The sequence below is a fragment of the Octopus sinensis genome, linkage group LG27, assembly GCF_006345805.1.
Source record: "Octopus sinensis linkage group LG27, ASM634580v1, whole genome shotgun sequence".
Lineage (NCBI taxonomy): Eukaryota > Metazoa > Mollusca > Cephalopoda > Octopoda > Octopodidae > Octopus > Octopus sinensis.
In genome coordinates, this window is record NC_043023.1 from 6924115 (window position 1) to 6947283 (window position 23169).

A 23169-nucleotide genomic window follows, 5' to 3' on the forward strand; every position below is an offset into this window, starting at 1 on the left:
ATTAAAAGAAAAAGTGGATCTTTTCCTTTTGAACGGCACTTTTCAACACAATTTCTAGTTAACTAAACACTTTTAAACTTCGTATACTGGTAGAATGTGTTTATAAAACATCATTTTCTCTTGGCTTTATTGAGAAAATTTTATAGTTTGTAAGATATTTCGTCTGAAATTTCGAGCATTTCGGCAATTTTAACCAATCGCTGACCTCCATTTGGGGTGAAAACATTCTGTGCTGTATGAATATGTCCCTCGTTTAAGAAACAGATTGCATTTATTTACATTTGTGAAGAAAAAAAAGATACCCTTCCCCCACCGAACCCCTAACCCTAAATCTAAAATAGATTGAAATGCAATAGATCGATACTAGGGTTATAATTATGGGTGACATTTTCATTTGACACCGCTAGAAAAAAATCCCATTTTCCGTAGCGGTGTCGTATAAAATTGTCACCCATAATTATAACCCTAGTATCTATCTATTGCATTTCAATCTATTTTAGATTTGGGGTTAGGGTTAGGAGTGGGGGAAAGGTATCTTTTTTTCTTCACAAATGTAAATAAACCCAATCTGTTTCTTAAACCAGGGACATATTCATACAGCACGGAATGTTTTCACCCCAAATGGAGGTCAGCGATTGGTTAAAATTGCCGAAATGCTTGAAATTAAAGTGGAAATATGTTACAACATATAGAATTTTCTCGATAAAGCCAAGAAAAAAATGATGTTTTATAAACACATTCTACCAGTATACGAAGTTTAAAGGTGTTTAGTTAACTAGAAATTGTGTTGAAAAGTGCCGTTCAAAAGGAAAAGATCCCTTGATTTATCGGCCCCGAAAGGATGAAAGGCAAAGTCGACCTCGGCGGAATTTGAACTCAGAACGTAACGGCAGACGAAATACCTACTTCTTTACTACCCACAAGGGGCTAAACACAGAGGGGACAAGCAACAACAGACAAAGGGATTAAGTCGATTACATCGACCCCAGTGCGTAACTGGTACTTGATTTATCGACCCCGAAAGGATGAAAAGCAAAGTCGACCACGGCAGAATTTGAACTCAGAACGTGGCGGCACCCGAAATACCTATTTCTTTACTACCCACAAGGGGCTGAACACAGAGGGGCCAAACAAGGATAGACAAACGGATTAAGTCGATTACATCGACTCTAGTGCGTAACTGGTACTTATTTAATTGACCCCGAAAGGACGAAAGGCAAAGTCGACCTCGGCGGAATTTGAACTCAGAATGTAGCGGCAGCCGAAATACCTATTTCTTTACTACCCACAAGGGACACAGAGGGGACAAACAAGGACAGACAAAGGGATTAAGTCAATTACATCGACTCCAGTGCGTAACTGGTACTTAATTTATCGACCCCGAAAGGATGAAAGGCAAAGTCGACCTCGGCGGAATTTGAACTCAGAACGTAACGGCAGACGAAATACTGCTAATCATTTCGCCCGCCGTGCTAACGTCTCTGCCAGCTCGCCGCCCAATAAACTTACATATATATACAAGCACACATACAGTTGTACACATGCACACGCAATTACACACACATACTAAGTTACAGACAACTACACACACACGTCGACATAATTTGCAGACATACACACAGAGCAACAGATACACACACACACTCACAGCTTTATAGACACATAGTTACACACACACGCAACAGCTACGAATAAGAGCTAAGAAGCCATATATATACATATACACACACACATATATACAGTTATGACAACGAAGTGAAGCCTTCTACACGACAATGACTCGACCTGCTAAAACAAACAGCCGAATGCGGCAAGGAAAGAGGGACACATCGGATGTTATAGTCCTAGATACACTGTGTCTAAACAAAAATGAAAATATTAAAATAGCATAAAAAAGACGCGATAGTCACGGCTGGAATGACTTCGATTATGGGTCATTTTCCGCACAGATACAGGTAGACATAGTTACATAGAAACAGTGCACACACACACTCTCTCTCTCTCTCTCTCTCTTCTCTCCCTCTTTGTTTTTTTACTTTCTTTCTCTCTAAATGCTTTCTTCCTCTTCGTTTTCTTCACTTTTCTCCCTTTCTCCCTTCTTTCTGTCTGTCTGTATGTCTCTCTCCCCCTCTCTCTTCTCTCTTATCCTTTCGCTCTCCCTATATTTGTCTGTGTCTCATTTCTTTCTCTCTCTCCCTCTCTCTGTCTCTCTGTCTCTGTCTCTGTCTCTCTCTCTCTCTCTGAATGTATGTACGTGTGCCTATGTGTCTGCTCGTCTCTCTCTCTCACACCTCTCTCTGCATTTCCTTCTCTTCCTCTCTTTATCCTCTCTCTCTCACACACGTTCTTTCTTTCTTTCTTTCTTTCTCTCTCTCTCTCTCTTACTCTGTATATGTTTGTACATGTGTGTATGTGTGTGTCGGCTCTCAATCCTCTCTGCCTTTCTCTCTTTCTCTTCCTCCCACCACATTCATACCCACTCAGTTTTTTTCTCTTTCTATTCCTCTGCTTTTCCCCTCTGTCTTCCTTTATCCTTTCTCTCTCTCACTCCTACCATCTTCATACCCTCTCTTATCCTTTCTTTCTCTCTCTCTCCCTCCATCTTCTCTCTTTCCCTCTGTCTTCTTCCATCCGTTCTCTCTCTTCCTCCTACCATCTTCATACCCTCTCTCATCCTTTTTTTTCTCTCTCTTTCCCTCTGTCTTCTTCCATCCGTTCTCTTTCTTCCTCCTACTATCTTCATACCCTCTCTTTTCCTTTCTTTCTCTCTCTCACTCTCTCTCCTTCCATCTTCTCTCTTTTCCCTCTCTCTTCTTCCATCCTTTCTCTCTTTCCCTCCAGCCATCTTCATACCTTCTCTCATCCTTTCTCTCTCTCTCCCTATATCTGCTCTTTTCCCCTCTCTCTTCCTCTAACCTCACTCTACTTTTCTCTCTATCTCTCTATCTTCTCTTCTTTCCCCTCTCTCTACATCTAACATCACTCTACCTCTCTCTCTCTACCTATCTTCTCTTTTTCCCTCTATCTTCTCTTCTTTTCCCTCTCTCTACATCTAACCTCACTCTACCTCTTTCTCTCTCTCTCTATCTTCTCTCCTTTCCCCTCTTTCTACCTCTAACCTCACTCTACTTCTCTCTCTCCCTCTCTCTCTCTATCTCTATCTTCTCTTCTTTTCCCTCTCTCTACATCTAACCTCACTCTACCTCTTTCTCTCTCTCTCTCTCTCTCTTCTCTCCTTTCCCCTCTCTCTACCTCTAACCTCACTCTCTCTCACTCTACCTCTCTCTCACTCTTTCTCTCTCTCTCTGTATATGTGTATGCATATGTGTGTGTCTCTCTCTGTCTCTCTGTCTCTGTCTATGTCTGTATCTACGTGTGTGTGTGTGTGCGCCTGTTCGCAATCCGGCGATAAGTATGGAACTGTACATAGAAACATTATCAGGAACCAGCTACGAACTGCGTGTATCACCGTTTGAACCCATCATCTCTGTCAAGGCCAAAATACAGAGACTGGGAGGTAGGTGTGGCCCCTGACCGCTTCCCTTTCCCCATTTACCTGTCCTTCTAGCCTCTTTGATCTCTTTATTTCTTTCTTTCTCTGTTTGTTTACACGTTTCCTTGTTTGTTTGTTTGGGTTGGTTTGTTTTCTGGACGTTTGATCAACGCTTTTCGTGTGTTCCTTTCTATCTGTCTATCCGTTTATATACACACACACATACATACATACATACATACATACATATATATATATAGTCAATATTTCATATATATATTTATATATATACAGGCTCATACATACATGTATGTATGTGTGTATTTATTTATGTGTGTATTGAGTATTTCCTGTGTATACAGTCCTGTTGGTGTACATAGCTAGACATATACGTTGTGTGTGTATATATATATATACATGCCTTGGTTTATATAGATCGTGTACGTATATGGATGTGTGTGTGTATATGTTGATATATATATATATATATGTGTGTGTGTGTATGTATATATATACATGCCTTGGTTTATATAGATCGTGTATGTATATGGATGTGTGTGTGTGTATATGTTGATATATATATATATAATATATATATATATATATATATATATGTGTGTGTGTGTGTGTGTGTATGTATATATATACATGCCTTGATTTATATAGATCGTGTACGTATATGGATGTGTGTGTGTGTATATGTTGATATATATATATATGTGTGTATGTATATATATACATGCCTTGGTTTATATAGATCGTGTATGTATATGGATGTGTGTGTGTGTGTGTATATGTTGATATATATATATATATATATGTGTGTGTGTGTATGTATGTATGGTCTATGTATATGGTCGTGTATGTATATATAGCAAAATATTTATATGCATTGTGTATATGGATATACATGGTTTTGTTTATATAGACCGTCTGTATGTGTGAGTGTGTATGTATGTGTGTACGTATAGTGTTTATGTATATATATATATATATGTGTGTGTGTGTGTGTCCATGCGTATGTAGTGTGTGTGTGTATTATATGTATGTATATGTGTGTGTATTGATTTACCTTGAGCCCTCAAAGCTTGGTGGAATCGCAGGGGTGTTGCATATTTGGGGTAGCTAGTCCACCTTTAGTTCCCATACACACACACACACATTTGTCTATATATGTGTGCCTCTATGAATATATGTGTGTATATGAGTATATTGTATTTGTATACATTGTGGTATATTTTTACATCACTTGCTATATAATGACTATGTACAAATGTATGTATGTAGCCCACCCTACAGACACACACTCACACACATATATATATGTATATATATACATATACGTACACAATTGCTGTGTTTATGTATATACAGTGGAAGCTGTGTGCGCATGTGTCTGTGATATTGACGTTATATTATAATACACGCCACAATGATCTGTCATATAATCTACACGTCTTATATACACAAGTCTATCTTGGCTTTAGTCATCCGAAATGCAATAGGACTTGTGGCCACTTCGGTCAAACACCTCTGTAACCAAGATCTTCTGGTTCGATTTCGTAGATAAGGGCAGGTTATAGAATTCGACGAGTGAGTACTGTACAGACGTATAATATGCGTGTGACCGCATACATACATACATACACACATACATATACACATACATGCATACTTACATACATACACATACATAAACACAGATACATACACACACATACATACACACACATACATACACACATACATACATGCATGCATGCATGCATACATACATACATACATGCATACATACATACATACATACATGCATACATGCATACATACATACATACATACATGCATACATGCACACATACACATACATACATGCATACATACATACACACATACATGCATACATACACACACATACATACACACATACATATACACATACATGCATACTTACATACATACACATACATAAACACAGATACATACACATACATACATACACACATACATACATACATACATACATGCATGCATGCATGCATACATACATACATGCATACATGCATACATGCACACACATACATACATGCATACATACATACACACATACATGCATACATGCACACACATACATACACACATACATACATGCATGCATGCATGCATGCATACATACATACATGCATACATGCATACATGCATACATGCATACATACATACACACATACATACACACATACATACCTGCATACATACATACATACATACATATACACATTAGGTTTATACCTGTAATTATTGGGGCATTGGGATATGTAACACACTGCCTAAATACCAATCTTGAGAAATTAGACTTCTCAAAACTAGAAAGGAGAAAGCTAATTCAAAGACTACAGATCCAATCCATCTCTGGAACTGTAAAAATCTGTAAAACTTTCCAGAAGTTTATCATTTAAATATGGGCTTGTCTAGATATGCAGCTATATGCATGAGAAAGCATACACATCTGCACATACATACATACTACACACACACACATACAAAAATACCCTGTTGTTGATGTTGAAATTCCAATGAAGGAGCCTTGGATCTAGGTTAGAAACTGGTTATTTCTCTATTGGCAAGAAATCTTGAAATAAACTGGATAATGACACACATACATACCTACATACATACACACATACATGCACACATACATGCATATATACATACATACATACATACATATATACACTCATACACACATACATATACATACATACATACACATATACATACATATACACACATACATATACACATACATACATACATACATACACACATTCATACACACATACACGCACACATACATGCACATATACATACATGCACATACATACATACACTCATACACACATACATGCACACATACATATACATATACACATACATACATACATACATACAATACCAACAGACAGAGTTGACCATATTGAGACCAATGGATCAAAAGACTACTGGTGGAATTTAGAAACTGAAATAGCCACCAAGTTAAAACACAACCGGTCAGATATCATTGGGTGGAACCACAAAGAAAAGCTGTGTCCTGTTGTGGAAATCAGCTGCCCTCTGGACATGAATGTGGTTAGAGAAGTACGAGAGAGAATGAGGACCTCTGTGGACCATTGATTAGGAGTTTGCTAATCCAGTACCCAAGATACACTTTCAGTTTCATATCTATTATTCTTTACTACTTTAAGCACAAAGTCCAAAATTTTTGGGGGAGGGGGCCATTCGATTAGATTGACCCCAGTATGCAACTGGTACTTAGTTTATCGACCCTGAAAGGATGAAAGGCAAAGTTGATCTCGGCAGATTTGAACTCAGGACATAAAGACAGATGAAATACTGCTAAGCATTTCACCTGGTTTGCTAATGTTTCATAAGAGCGGTGAAGGAGAACTACAACGGTGGTGTGCAGATTGGTGGAGAAAGGCTGCGCAATCTGAGATACGCTGATGATAGAACCCTCATAAGTAAAAGCAAGGACGAACTGCTGCAGATGATACGCAAAGTGAAAGACATGAGTGCACAAAGTGACCGATTCCTGAATGTAAAGAAGACAAAGATCTTGGTGGTGGATAAGGCGGCGAGCTGGCAGAAACGTTAGCACGCCGGGTGAAATGTGTAGCCGTATTTCGTCTGCTGTTACGTTCTGAGTTCAAATTCCACCGAGGTCGACTTTGCCTTTCATTCTTTCGGGGTCGATAAATTAAATACCAGTTACGCACTGGGGCCGATATAAACGACTCAATCCCTTCGTCTGTCCTTGTTTGTCCCCTCTGTGTTTAGCCCCTTCTGGGCAGTAAAGAAATATATATGGGAAAGTATGGAAGAACATCATCACCACAATCGGTTGCACCCACAGCAGCACATTTAAACTCCGACGTCTGGCAGCTGACTTCGCAGACTCCCATAAAATTATTATTTAAAGTTATTTTACCAAATTCTTCATTATTTTCAAAATAATTGAAACAAATGCAGTGTGTTTCAACAGAAATATGGTAACAAAAGGGTTAAAGTGATCCAAGTTAAAACTTTCCATCAAAATAAAGACAAAGTTAATACAGTTCTATATTTAAGAGATGAGGAATTATGTACATTATTTACATAAGGCGCAGGAGTGGCTGTGTGGTAAGTAGCTTGTTTACCAACCACATGGTTCCGGGTTCAGTCCCTTCGTTTGTCTGTTCTTGCTTGTCCTCTCTGTGTTTAGCCCCTTGTGGGTAGCAAAGAAATAGATAAGTACAAGACAGACCAAGCTGACTTCACTTTGGACGGAGAGATGATCCAGGAAGTGGATGATTTTGTGTACTTGGGATCCATAATCAGCACCAGTGGATCAAGTACACCAGAGATATGGAGAAGGCTTGCAACTACGAGGCAAGTGGTACAAGATATGGAGAACATCTAGGAGAGTCGTGGCGTGTCAGTGCTGCTGAAGATAAGGCTACTTCGGGCTGCCGCTTTCTCTATTGTGACATATGGCTGCGAGTCGTGGACAATGTTGAAAGCAGATGAGAAAAGAGTGAATGCTTTTGAAATGTGGTGTTACCGCAGAATCCTTTGAGCGTCGTGGATGGAGAGAAGGATGAACAACTGGGCAGTGGAGGCATATGGCCTAGTAGTTAGAGCAACGGTCTCGCAGTCGAGGGATCGTGGGTTCGAATCTCAGACTGGGCGATGTGTGTGTTTATGAGCGAAACACCTAAGCTCCACGCGGCTCCAGCAGAAGGTAATGGCGAACTTCTGCTGACTCTTTCATCGCAACTTTTTCTCACTCTTTCCTCCTGCATCTTGCAGCTCACCTGCGATGGACTGGCGTCCCATCCAGGTGGGGGAACGTATACACCAAGGAAACTAGGAAACTGGTCCTTATGAACCAGGCATCGCTCAAGAAGGAACAAACAATATATGTGTGTGTGTGTGTGAGGCACATGGCTTAGTGGTTAGAGCAGTGGACTCGCAGTCGAGGGATGGCAGGTTTGAATCTCAGACCGGACAATGTGTGTGTTTTTGAGTGAAACATCTAAGCCCCACTCGGCTCCGGCAGAAGGTAATGGTGAACTTCTGCTGACACTTTCTCTCACTCTTTCCTCCTGCATGATGCAGCTCACCTGCGACGGATCGGCGTCCCGTCCAGGTGGGGGAACCTATACGCCAAGGAAACCGGGAAACCGGCCCTTATGAGCCAGGCATGGCTCGAGAAGAACAAACAACAACTGGGTACTAGAAAAGCTCAGTTGCGAGATGACGCTTCGGGCCAGCCTCATCTGGCACCTGTGTCGGTGGCACATAAAAAACACCATCCGAGCGTGGCCGTCTGGCACTTGTGTCGGTGGCACATAAAAAACACCATCCGAGCGTGGCCGTCTGCCAGCCTCGTCTGGCACCTGTGTTGGTGGCACATAAAATCACCCACTACACTCTCGGAGTGGTTGGCGTTAGGAAGGGCATCCAGCTGTAGAAACACTGCCAGATAAGACCAGAGCCTGGTGCAGCCTTCTGGCTTCCCAGATCCCAGTTGAACCGTCCAACCCATGGAAAGCGGACGTTAAATGATGATGATGATGATGATGATGGAACATCACGAAGCGGAAGCTATGGTTCTTTGGCCACGTCATGCGCTGGGATGGACTTGAGCGAACGATCATAACTGGCAAGGTGAACGGCAGACGTAAAAGAGGCAGACCACCCCCACTTCTTGGCTGAAGGACATCGCAGCCCAGGATTGTCTTTATTCTCGGCTGTCCATGGGGTAGAGGACAGGAGAAGGTGGCAGGACATCATGATGACCACAACATCGCATAGTGTGACACCTGACTAGGATGATGATGATGCTAACATTTCTGCCAGCTCGCTGCCTTCTTCCCATCTATTATTATTGAAGCAACATGATACATACCGACCCGTCTGGAGCAAAATATGGCTCAACTTGGGATCTTGGCCAAAGAATACAAGTCTTTAATTCATATACTCTTTTACTCTTTTACTTGTTTCAGTCATTTGACTGCGGCCATGCTGGAGCACTGCCTTTAGTCGAGCAAATCGACCCCGGGACTTATTCTTTGTAAGCCCAGTACTTATTCTATCGGTCTCTTTTTGCTGAACCGCTAAGTGACGGGGACGTAAACATACCAGCATCGGTTGTCAAGCAATGCTAGAGGGACAAACACAGACACACGAACGTATACACATATATATATATATATATATATATATATATATACATATATACGACAGGCTTCTTTCAGTTTCCGTCTACCAAATCCACTCACAAGGCTTTGGTTGGCCCAAGGCTATAGTAGAAGACACTTGCCCAAGATGCCACGCAGTGGGACTGAACCCGGAACCATGTGGCTGGTTAGCAAGCTACTTACCACACAGCCATTCCTACAAATGATACTGCAAATTATCATGATATCTGGGGCTTTAAAAGTCTGCAAAACTTCTTTTTATCTTCTATCTTTTACTTGTTTCAGTCATTAGACTGCGGCCATGCTGGGGCACCGCCTTTAAGAATTTTTAGTCAAATGAATCGACCTCAGTACTAGGTTTTTCTTTTTAGGTTTGGTACTTATTCTATCAGTCGTCTCTTGCCAAACTACTAAGTCACAGGGACATAAACACACCACCACCGGTTAGCAAGTGGTGGTGAGGGACAAACACATGCACAAAGCCACACACACATATTATCCAAAATGTATAGTATTATATATCCATCACAGCTGATCTTACCAGTCGGTTTCACACAAAGAATACAATGGAGTGTCAGGTAACAATCCGATTATGTAACCTTACACTCATCAAAGTTAACTAATATGGAAAGGAATATGGTGACTGCTCTCTCTCTCTCTCTCTCTCTCTCTCTCTCTATATATATATATATATATATATACATATGACAGGCTTTTTTCAGTTTCCATTGACCAAATCCACTCACAAGGCTTTGGTTGGCAGAAGCTATAGTAGAAAGGTGGTGAGATGGCAGAAACATTAGCACGCTGGACGAAATGCCTAGCATTATTCCATCTGCCGTTAGGTTCTGATTTCAAATTCCGCCGAGGTCAACTTTGCCTTTCATCCATTTGGGGTCGATAAATTAAGTAACAGTTACGCACTGCGGTTGATGTAATCGACTTAATCCCTTTGTCTGTCCTTGTTTGTCCCCTCTATGTTTAGCCCCTTGTAGGCAATAAAGAAATTAGAAGCTATAGTAGAAGACACTTACCCAAGGTGCCACGCAGTGGGACTGAACATGGAACCATGTGGTTAAGAAGCAAACATCTAACCACACTTACATCTTAGATTTAAAGGATGATGGTTGAAACTAGATACTTTCCTTTGTAACCTTGCTACCAAGTAGATGGCCAGTTCAAATTTACTCTAAACTTAAAAAGAGAACATACATATATAGGTGTAGGAGTGGCTGTGTGGTAAGTAGCTTGCTAACCAACCACATGGTTCCGGGTTCAGTCCCACTGCGTGGCATCTTGTGCAAGTGTCTTCTGCTATAGCCTCAGGCCGACCAAAGCCTTGCGAGTGGATTTGGTTGATGGAAACTGAAAGAAGCCCGTCGTACGTATATATATATATATATTTGTGTGTATATGTTTGTATGTTTGTCCACCCAACATCGCTTGACAACCGATGCTGGTGTGTTTACATCCCTGTCACTTAGTGGTTCGGCAAAAGGAGACCGATAGAATAAGTACTGGGCTTACAAAGAGTAAGTCTGGGGTCGATTTGCTTGGCTAAAGGCAGTGCTCCAGCATGGCCACAGTCTCATGACTGAAATAGGTAAAAGAGTAAAGAGTATACATAGCATGTCTAGATATGCAACTATATGCATGAGAATACATACATGAAGCAAAACATACAAATCTGCACACATACATACATACATACATGCATACATACATGCATACATACATACATACATACATACGTATGTACATACATACAAACAAAAATACCCTGTTGTTGATGTTGAAATTCCAATGAAGGAGACTTGTATCTAGGTTAGAAACCAGCTCAGATCTTTACTTTTTGACCTACAGATTTAAGAAATAATTTTTTGTAACTACCGTAAATCCTTGAGTATAATCCGAATTTTTTCCCAAAATTTAAAGGTCAAAATCCCTAGTGCGTTCTATATACAAGGTTAAAAATGAAAATCATTTTCTAAGCAATGTCCTAGTCTCTATTTGCTGTCCAGCAATGTTTATTCAGACGCATTTTGTGATGTCGGGTGTGAAAATACCTTAAGCTAAGCCTGAAAGCAATGAAGTCATAAAAGAATCATCCATAACTTGCAGTAAGCAACATTTATTAAACGTTATTACTGTTATTTCTTTATTTTCTGCAAACAAAATGTACAAAAAAGCTACACGTTTGCATTATGTTATATATACAATAATAATAAAGGACGTTACCGTATACAGTTTTACAAACCAAGGACGGTATATAGACCTCCTTGACTCAAGTTAGAGAAGGGGTTCGTATTATACACAAGGTTTAGGTTTTTCAGAGGTACAGCCCCCTAAAAATCCCCTGCGTATTATACCCAAGGGCGGACTATACTCGAGGATTTACGGTAAACGCTTAGGTTTAGGGTGTTAAGGTTAGGGTTTTAGGGTTAGGGTTATCATAAATAACAGTGACAAACGAAATATACACTGCCAGAAGTTGTTGTTGACAAACAACAACAGTAATTTTATTCATTGATTGGTTGAAATTACCGAAATACGACAACTTTAACGTGAAATAACTTTGTAAATATAACTTTGTAAATAACTTTGTAAATATAAGTTTTTCTCAAAAATGCAAAGAGTAAAAGATGTTTTATATGACACATTCTACCAGTGTCCGAAGTTTGAAAGTGTTTAGTTACAAAAAATTATTTTAAAAATCTGTAGGTCAAAAGGTAAAGATCCACCGCTCTTTCTCTATTGGCAAGAAATCTTGAAATAAAGCTGAAAATTACATACATACATACATACATACGGTACTATTTAAGAACAATGGTCCCAGCGCGTGCATCCGCGCTAGCTAGACATGACTAGTCGATCCTTTGTGTTTTTGTCTTATTTACTCTTTACTCTCTTTTACTTGTTTCAGTCATTTGACTGTGACTATGCTGGAGCACCGCCTTTAGTCGAGCAAATCGACCCCGGGACTTATTCTTTTGCAAGCCCAGCACTTATTCTATCGGTCTCTTTTGCCGAACCGCTAAGTAACAGGGACATAAACACACCAGCATCGGTTGTCAAGCAATGCTAGGGTGACAAACACAGACACACAAACACACACACGCATATATATATATATATATATATATATACACGAAGGGCTTCTTTCAGTTTCCGTCTACCAAATCCCAAGGCTATAGTAGAAAACACTTGCCCAAGGTGCCACGCAGTGGGACTGAACCCGGAACCATGTGGTTGATAAACAAGCTACTTACCACACAGCCACTCCTGTGTAAAAAAAATATTTATTTTGTGTTTTATTTACTTTGCTAGGTAGTCGTTGCAGGATCGACTAGTCACGACTAGCTAGTGCAGGCACTCAAGTACGCGAGTGCGCGCACCGGGACCACTCTTCTTAAAGAGTACCCATACATTGATATGGAGGGACGGACGGAGTACCATTTCATGGCAGGTCACATTGAGCAGTTGCTCGGGGTCCCACAAAGATCTAGATGGCTAATACTCTGGATTGCTGTCAAAAAAAAATCTTTAGGGCCCAATGCATCGTATGGATCTTTTCGGTTTGACCGGCAGTTTTTTCTAGCGGTGTCATATGAAATTGTCACCCATAATTATGACCCTATTATCGATCTATTGCATTCAATCTGTTTTAGGGTTAGGGGTGGAGGGAAGGGTATCTTTTTTTCTTCAGAAATATAAATAAACCCAATCTGTTTCTTAAACGAGTGACATATTCATACGGCACAGAATATTTTTTTTTACCTCAATAGACGTCATTGATTGGTTGAAATTGCAGAAATTGAAGAAAAAGAATAACAAATATCTTACAAACTATAGAATTCTCTCAATAAAGCCAAGAGAAAAAGATGTTTTATAAACACATTCTACCAGTATACGAAGTTTAAAAGTGTTTAGTTACGTGGAAATTATTTTAAAAAACTGCCGGTCAAACCGAAAAGATCCATGGTTTTTACCTCAATAGACGTAAGTGATTGGTTGAAATTGCAGAAATTGAAGAAAAAATGCCCAACAAATATTTTACAAACCATAGAATTTTCTCAATAAAGCTAAGAGAAAAAGATGTTTTATAAACACATTCTACCAGTATACGAAGTTTAAAAGTGTTTAGTTGCGTGGAAATCATTTTAAAAAACTGCCGGTCAAACCGAAAAGATCCCATCGGTTACCCTTGGACGTATAATACCCCAGGGACGACACTGTACACGCACACGTACATACGCACGACATATATACATACATACATAAGTACGTACTTTTATACAGGTACACTCTCGTATATATTTATATATTTGTGTTTTCTCTTTTTTTATCTGTTGTCTTTGGATCACAGGAAATGACTAGACATTTGTCGAAGTGTGTGTGTATATCTGTATACTAAATTAGAATATATATGTATCTATATATACGCTTAATAACTATATACACACGCATATATGTATATATGTGTGTATCTTCTGGTTGTCAATGAATTTATGGCTGGACTTATAAGCAATTAGACGTACGTCGGTGTGTGACATTGATTATCTATGCTTGGTAACGTATACACATAAGTATATAAATAGGTAGATAAATAATATATATACTTCTGTGTGACTATATATATATCTAATCTGTCTATCTATGTCTGTTTATGTATGTATATATGTATCTGTCTGTCTGTCTATCTATCTATCCATCCATCGATTCATCTATGTAGCTATCTATCTATCTATCTATCTATCTATCTATCTATCTATCTATCTATCTATCTATCTATCTATCCACCCGTCTATCTATCTATCTATCTATCTATCTATCTATCATCTATCTATCTATCTATCTATCTATCTATCTATCTATCTATCCATCCATCCATTGATCTATCTATCTATCTATCTATCTATCTATCTATCTATCTATCTATCTATCTATCTATCTATCTATCTATCTACTATCTCTGTCTCTGTCTGTCTCTCTCTCTGTCTCTGTCTCTCTGTCTCTCTCTTTCATCAACTTCTTCAAGTATCACTTGAAGAGGAAAGTGAGAGTAGAGAGGCAAGTTTTGTCTAGTGAATGTTTAAAAAAAAGATGGGTGAATGTAGCAAGGATGGCACGTATGAATGACGAAGCCACCTTGACTATGATCCTATGAACCGTAAAAATTAATACAGAGAGTTGCTTATTTGTAAAAAAAATATAACATGTGACTTCATTGACCGAAGTTACAATGGGCTTTTCCGTTGGCTTTTCTTTCCATGGGTAAACCTCACCTGTCCTCCCCTTTACACTTTATATTGACATTTCTGTGATAGCGATCCCTATTGATCGATTTTTTTTCTTTTTCCTTTTATTTTTTATCCCCCCTCTTTTTTTTTTGCTTTCCTTTTTCTTTCCTTTTACAATCCCTTTTGATCGAAAACCAAACCCCCTTTTTTTATCCCCAAAAAGAAAAGCTCTACCTTGTAATTTGTCCCGTCTGTGTGCAGCCCTGTGTGGCTAATAAAGAAACATATCTATCTATCTATCTATCTATCTATCTATCTATCTATCTATCTATCTATCATATATAAGGAGCACTCCGTCGTTTACAATGACGAGGGTCCCTGCTGATATGATCAACGGAACAGCTTGCTCGTGAAATTAGCAATCCACAGGCACGTGTACCCTTAACGTAGTTCTCACAGAGTGTGACAAGGCCGGCCCTTTGAAATACAGGTACTACTCAATTTTGCCAGCTGAGTGGACTGGAGCAACGTGAAATAGAGCGTCTTGCTCTAGGGCACAGCGCGCTGAATTGTGAGCTGAATGCCATAACCACTAAGCCAAGCACCTTCACTATATAGATATATAAAAAACATATATATATAAAATATATCAATATATCAATATATATATATATATAGATAAAATATATCAATCTGGGAAGCGAGGAGGCTGCACCACTCTCCAATCTGAACTGGCTGTGTTTCTACAGCTGGATGCCCTTCCTAACACCAACCGAGAGTGGTTGGCGTTAGGAATTTATCCCTAATTAGTGGTTTGGACTTTAGCTGTTCCTTCTAGCATAAAGTAGTCCTATGATGGATACCTCTAAATGTGTTTAAATTTACACTGTATCTTATATGAATAATATATAGTCTATTAACTAATTTTTCTATACACTATATATATATATATATATATATACATACATTCACGTGCAGTTGTGAAACCTGTACCAGTGGCACGTAAAAAGCACCATCCGAATGTGGCCGATGCCAGCGCCGCCTAGACTGGCTTCCGGTGGCACGTAAAAAGCACCATCCGATCGTGGCCGTTGCCAGCCTAACCTGGCACGTAAAAAGCACCCACTACACTCTCGGAGTGGTTGGTGTTAGGAAGGGTATCCAGCTGTAGAAACATTGCCAGATCAGACTGGGCCTGGTGCAGCATTCTGGCTTCCCAGACCCTGGTCGAACCATCCAACCCGTGCTAGCGCAGAAAACGGACGTTAAACAATGATGATACATATATACACACATATATATATATTATTGTGTTTTGAACATTTGGTATCTCAGGACTAATACTGCTGTAACTGTCCTATTGCGACAGTTTGTATACATTGTGTATGATGCACAGATGGCTATTTAATACATACTCATTTTGTTCTGTCTCTTTCTCTCTCTGTAGGAATTCCCATGTCACAGCAACACCTCATCTGGAGATCAACCGAGCTGGAGGACGACTTCAGTTTGGCTGACTACAAGGTCCACAATGGAGCCACACTCCGGCTGGTTTTGGCAATGAGGGGTGGACCCATCAACACCCGCAGAAGTAAGTGGACTCTTCCTGATATTCATCATTATCATCATCATCGTTTAACGTCTGTTTTCCATGTTAGCATGGGTTGGACGGTTTGACCGGGGTCTGGGAAGCCAGAAGGCTGTGCCAGGCCCAGTCTGATCTGGCAGTGTTTCTACAGCTGGATGCCCTTCCTAATACCTATATATATATATATTTATATGCACACACACATATATACATTATGATCATTTAATGTCTGTTTTCCATGCTAGTATGGGTTGGATGGCTGCACAGGGACTGGCAAGGCCAGTAGCTGTACCAGGTTCCAGAACCTGTTTTGGATTGGTTTCTATAGCTGGATGCCCTTCCTAATGCCAACCCCTCCGTGAGTGTAGTGGGTGCTTTTTACGTGCCACCTGCACAGATGCCAGACGAGGCTGGCAAACGGCCACGATCGGATGGTGCATTTTACGTGCCACCGGCACAGGTGCCAGACGAGGTTGGCAAACGGCCACGATTGGATGGTGCTATTTACGTGCCACTAGCACAGAGGCCAGTCGGGGCGGCGCTGGCAACGGCCACATTCGGATGGCTCTCTTACGTGCCATCAGCACTTATTATTATTATTATTATTGAATGAGAGGGCAGTGCATGCCATCAAAGTGACACTGTTTGTGTGCCTGTGTTTGTCCCCCCATCATCGCTTGACAACTGATGTTGGTGTGTTTACGTCCCCTTCCCCCGTAACTTAGCAGTTTGGCAAAAGGTTCTGATAAAATTAGTACAAGGCTTACAAAGAATAAGTCCTGGGGTCAATTTATTCGGGTAGAGGTGGTGCTCCAGCATGGCTGCAGTCTAATGACTGAAACAAGTAAAAGAGTATATATATATATGTATATATATATATATATATATAACTGTGCCTTTACTGTGATCTCCCTTTTAGTAGAAGAAATAGCTATAATCTCTTTGACTGCTATTTCTAAATTCGGTGTGTGGTAAGGCAATTCGTTGCTAAACCCTTAATTGCTTATATATATATATATATATATATTTCGAAATAGAAAATTACCCTTTAACAGGTAATTTTACATGCTAGAAATAGTAGCCAAAAACCACAATTTAATAGCAAATTTTGAAGTAGATGAAAAATAAAAACCTTTACCTTGTTATTTAACGGTTATACCATGGTTTTGAATTTCTTTAGCAAATAATATTACTTGCCATCCTTTAATAGATAATTTAGCAAGACCATATTATCCACCAGGCGAATTCTCATCAGTAACCGGCCTAAACGACTAACTTATAATTCAGAGACAAGATAACACGTGTCCCATCATTATTATATGGTATAATTTTTCAAATATATATATATATATATATACTAGCAGTATCACCCGGCATTGCTCAGGTTTGTAAGGGAAATAACTATAAAGCATTTTTAGTGAGTTATAGCCAAAAAATAGCAAAAAAATGATGGTAAATTTTTTTTTAGTTAAAAAAGGTGGAGTTGCGTCCCCTAGACAGTTTGCGGTTTGTGTTTCTGATTCTCGACCCCATGTCGAATATATCGATATTTTTCAGAACTGGGGGAACTTTTCAAAATTTTCGCTGCGTTAGTTTTGAATTATGACATTGGGCTATGTGTGTGTCAAGTTTCATCAGAATCGGTTGAAAGCCGTGGTCAGGGTGAGGGTACGACCAGACAGACACACAGAAACACGCACAGACAAACTGCCGTTTATATAGAGAGAGATATACAATGGGCTTCTTTCAGTTTCTGCCTACTAGGTCCACTCATTATGCTTTGGTCGACCCAAAGTTATAGTTGAAGACACTTAACCAAGATGCAACTGAACTCAGAACCATGTGGTTGGGAAGCCAAAAGAAGTGGTGGGCAGAGTTTAAAGTGATCTAAATTACAATCTTCCATTAGAATTTTGAGTTAAAGCCACAAACCAATGGAAAATACCAAAATTATTTCACTAAATGCTTTGTTAGTTTCAGAATTAATTAAAACAAGACTATAGGCGTATGTGTGGCTGTGTGGTAAGTAGCTTGCTTGCTTATGAACCACATGGTTCCAGGTTCGGTCCCACTGCGTGGCACCTTGGGCAAGTGTCTTCTACTATAGCTTCTGGCCGACCAAAGCCTTGTGAGTGGATTTGGTAGACGGAAACTGAAAGAAGCCCGTCATATATATGTATATATATGTATGTGTGTGTATGTGTGTGTGTACGTGTGTGTGTTTGTGTGTCTGTGTTTGTCCCCCCAACATCGCTTGACAACCAATGCTGGTGTGTTTTCGTCCCCATAACTTAGCGGTTCGGCAAAAGAGACCGGTAGAATAAGTACTAGGCTGACAAAGAATAAGTCCTGGGGTCGATTTGCTCGACTAAAATGGTGGTGCTCCAGCATGGCCACAGTCAAATGACTGAAACAAGTAAAAGAGTAAAAGAGTAAAGAGAGTATATACTTCAAGAAAGTAGGGTATAATTAGAAGTAATTTAGTTGCTATTTCTAGCACAGCCAAGACCTCCTACAGATTTCTTAGTGGTGTTATTATGGTTGATGTCATTGAGTTTCCTAACATTTTTAAATTGTCCCTTTTTTTTCTTTCTCTTTCTCTTCTGCACCACCCCTGTTCCTCCTACCAGTACCCATTGAAGACCCCGCAATTAAGGAGATGGCTGAATACATGGACTCTAACAAGGATGAATTTGGGACCAATCGACAGCTGACCCTTCTGGTTTTCCGAGAAGGGGACCAACTGAATTTCTTCCGAGTCATGGACAGAGGTGACGGGACCCTAACACCACTTTCGGAATCTCTCAGGTTCGTCCTCCTTTTCCTTCGGTTGGTCACAGATTTATTTTGAAAGTCAGATACTCTAGACACACACACGCAAGCAAGCACACACACACACACACACTTCCTCCAACACATTGATTTCTTAGGGTTGCATCTGCCTCTTGTCTCTTGCACTGGAAGCTTTCTGTAATATCATACAATTTTGGAATTTACTTACTTACATGATGGCCATCCACTCGTGACCAAGGAAGACCATTGCCAACTTTCAGGAACATTGTGCGCTCTAGGACTAACTTATATTTTGCCTTTGCGGTTCCGTTGGTGGCTAATGAGCCCTGCTCTTGACAAGCATACACGACTGCAAACATTGCAGACCAAGCTTTCCCCATTCACTATACGAGCCGTGAGCTTTCGCGCAGCTCACTTAAGTTCTTCATGCTGGATATGTGCTCTCTCAAAAGTGTCGATTCCGTCCTTAACCTGCTTCCTCCATCTGTGGCAATGACAGGCATTGTTCTCCCAGTCAGTGTCCTGCATATCACAGGCCTTTAATGAGGACTTGACACAGTCCTTAAATTGCAGCCTTGGTTTCTGCCAGAGTCTCCTTCCATTCACAAGTTCTCCATAGAGCATCTGATAAGGAATCCTTCTATCCTCCATTTTAATACTTACATACATGCATACATACATACATACATACATACATACATACATACCTATTTCTTTATTACCCACAAGGGGCTAAACATAGAGGGGACAAACAAGGACTGACATAGGTATTAAGTTGATTACATCGACCCCAGTGCATAACTGGTACTTAATTTATCGACCCCGAAAGGATGAAAGGCAAAGTCAACCTCGGCGGAATTTGAACTCAGAACATAATGACAGACGAAATACTGCAAAGCATTTCACCCGGCATGCTAACGTTTCTACCTCCCTACTCACCCACACACACATGGACATGCAAGCACATGAATATACAGGATACATACATACAGATGCACACACACACACATACATACACATACATACATACACACATGCATGCATGCATAGGCACACACACACACACACCACACACACACACACACACACACACACTGACCCATACACATGTGCACAAACAAACAAAAGGGAACGCAGTGTAAATAATGGACAGAGTCAAGACTATTATGTTTGTTTATTAGCCACACAGGGCTGCACACAGACAGGACAAAATTACAAGGTAGAGCTTTTCTTTTGGGGGCAAAAGAAGGGGGTTTGGTTTTCGATCAAAAGGGATCGTAAATGGAAAGAAAGAGGACAAAAAAAGGGGGGGATAAAATAAAATTTTTTAAAAAATAATAAAATTAAAAAAAAAAAAGACTATTAAAAAGGTTGCAAGATGCAACGAAAATTTTAATTCTAGGACAGCCTGTATTTACTCGTCCGAATAAAACGGGAGAGGGATCATGGAGGGGACTAATTTCAGGTAGCAAGTGCAGCTTCCGGAAGTGGTCACACAGTCAAACTCAAATGGCAGTGAGTCACAACAGTAATTTGTTTTTCTATATGAACTATAGTTCAGACATGGAGGACATAGAAAGCAGACATGCTGTGGGGCCATGCTGCATTGCATAGGATTGGAAATGTGAAACATCAACAGGGCACTTCTGGAGAATGGATGAATGGGTTTGTTGTACCTTTACCCAGCCACACGTACACGGACATGGCCCGGTGGTGCATGGGATGGTAACATAAAGCATCAGCAGGGCACCGACAAACATTTTAATGTTCTTCTCATTTCCTCTGCCAAATTGGACAAAAAGGTTTCCATGAACTATTATACTTATAATGCATAAGTAGTGTCAGTATTTTACCGTCGGAAGATGGTCTAAAACAAAGATAAAACTCAGTGCAGTATACTCAAATCTGATTAATCTGCATTTTGTTGAGGGGGTGGGGCTTATAGTGGCCATTGGAAATTTTTTCAGTGAACAGCAATTCAGGAATCCTGATTAATGTTTGTTGCAAATTTGGAGGAAAGCGACTGGATACTCTTCAAGTTATGGGCCTTAACACAGCAAAAATGCTTTAAAAATGCAGTTTATCTGACCCTGGGCCTGAAGTTGAAAATTTTCTTTGGCCCATGACACCCCATGGATCCTATGTAATGCATGTGTAAAATTTCATTAAAATCAGTTGGGTGGATCTTGAGTTTTAATGACATGACAAACACACAGACAGACACACATCCTGTGTTTTGTATATATAGATTACAGCCACAAATGTATATTGAGTGCTCAACTACTTAGATTATTATTCAATGATTTGGCCATTCTGTGTGTGTGTGTGTTATTTTCTCATCTTTGTGCATCTATCTGTCTGTTTGTGCATCTCTTTCTCTCTCATTACAGCGGGACATCTGTGTACAACCTGAATGATGACGAAGACGATGACGATGGTGCGACGAAGGAGAAGAAAGATGAAAATGATAGACTGAAAGTAAAGGTGAATGAACTCCGCGTCAAGATGGAACAGCTTAGCCTGACAAAGAAGGTGCATAGTTCAATTCCTACCAAAGACAGTTATCTTTTTTTTATCTTTTCTTTTTTATCTATTTCCTATTTCCAGTCATTAAACTTTGGCCATTCTGGAGGATTAAGGAATATCTCAACTCAAAATCTGTAAACAAGACTTGAATCAATAGTGTAAATTGTGAAATTAATTCTAATGATAATTTTCCTGAACTACAAGAGTAATCAAAAAGTAATGCCATTTTGTTTAGTACAGGTATAATTACCAACTCAGGAACATGTATTATACATCAAAATGAAACTGGTCCTCTGTGGATCACATCCCTACTTCTCAACATAGTCACCGTTTCTTTCAATAGCAATGTTCCACCTTCGAATGAGAGCATGTATCCCTGCCCCGTAAAAACCTGTTGACTGTTCTTTAAGTGACTTCTTCACTACCTCCACACTCACCAGACTTCATCTCTTCGGTGCCATGAAAGAGGGTTTGAGAGGCAAACATTATTCCAGTGACGAGGAAGTGAAAACTGTAGTGAAGAAGTGGCTCAAAGAACAGTCAACAGAATTTTACAGGGTAGGGATACATGCTCTCATTCAAAGATGGAACATTGCTATTGAGAGAAACGGTGACTATGTTGAGAAGTAGGGATGTGATCCACAGAGAACCAGCTTCATTTTGATGTATGATACATGTTCCTGTGTTGGTAATTATACCTGTCCTAAACAAAATGGCTTTATTTTTTACTCATCCTCATAACTGTCAGTATTAGACCATTGCCCATCCTATGTATGACACCTGATACACGGAACTTATTTCCCTGGGGTCTATGCATCATATATAATACATGTTCCTAGTTTTTTATCAACCACCAGAGTAACTTGAGACTTATGAAAAGAAAGCTTTATATTTTTCAGAACATATGAAACAGGAACATGTATCATACATCAAAATGAAGCTGGTCCTCTGTGGATCACATCCCTACTCCTCAACATAGTCACCGTTTCTCTCAATATCAATGTTCCACCTTCGAATGAGAGCATGTATCCCTGCCCTGTAAAATTCTGTTGACTGTTCTTTGAGCCACTTCTTCACTACAGTTTTCACTTCCTCGTCATTGGAATAATGTTTGCCTCTCAAACCCTCTTTCATGGGGCTGAAGAGATGATAGTCTGAAGGTGTTAAATTTTTGTCGTATATATGTATATCTATATGTATGTTTGTGTGTCTGTGCTTGTGACCCCCAACATCGCTTGACAACCGATGGTGATGTGTTTACGTCCCTGTAACTTAGCAGTTTGGCAAAAGAGA

At 39.9% G+C, this 23169-nt stretch overlaps 1 protein-coding gene and 1 long non-coding RNA gene across 2 annotated transcripts in view; one reads left to right on the top strand and one right to left on the bottom strand.

Annotated features, from left to right (window-relative positions):
- The first annotated feature begins 3290 nt into the window (after window positions 1-3290).
- Window positions 3291-23169, top strand: part of LOC115225451 (AN1-type zinc finger protein 4) — a 41047-nt gene continuing 21168 nt past the window's right edge. The window contains exons 1-4 of the mRNA XM_029796410.2: window positions 3291-3517; window positions 16417-16560; window positions 19188-19365; window positions 21741-21882. Of these exons, the coding sequence (XP_029652270.1) occupies window positions 3415-3517; window positions 16417-16560; window positions 19188-19365; window positions 21741-21882 (567 nt within the window). The 5' untranslated portion in view covers window positions 3291-3414. The remainder of the gene's footprint in view (window positions 3518-16416; window positions 16561-19187; window positions 19366-21740; window positions 21883-23169) is intronic.
- LOC118768163 lies at window positions 6206-19696 on the bottom strand. Its single transcript, XR_005004020.1, has 3 exons — window positions 19563-19696; window positions 17505-17506; window positions 6206-6223 (listed from the first exon to the last, which is right to left on the bottom strand). It is a non-coding gene; the product is annotated as an uncharacterized LOC118768163 (long non-coding RNA).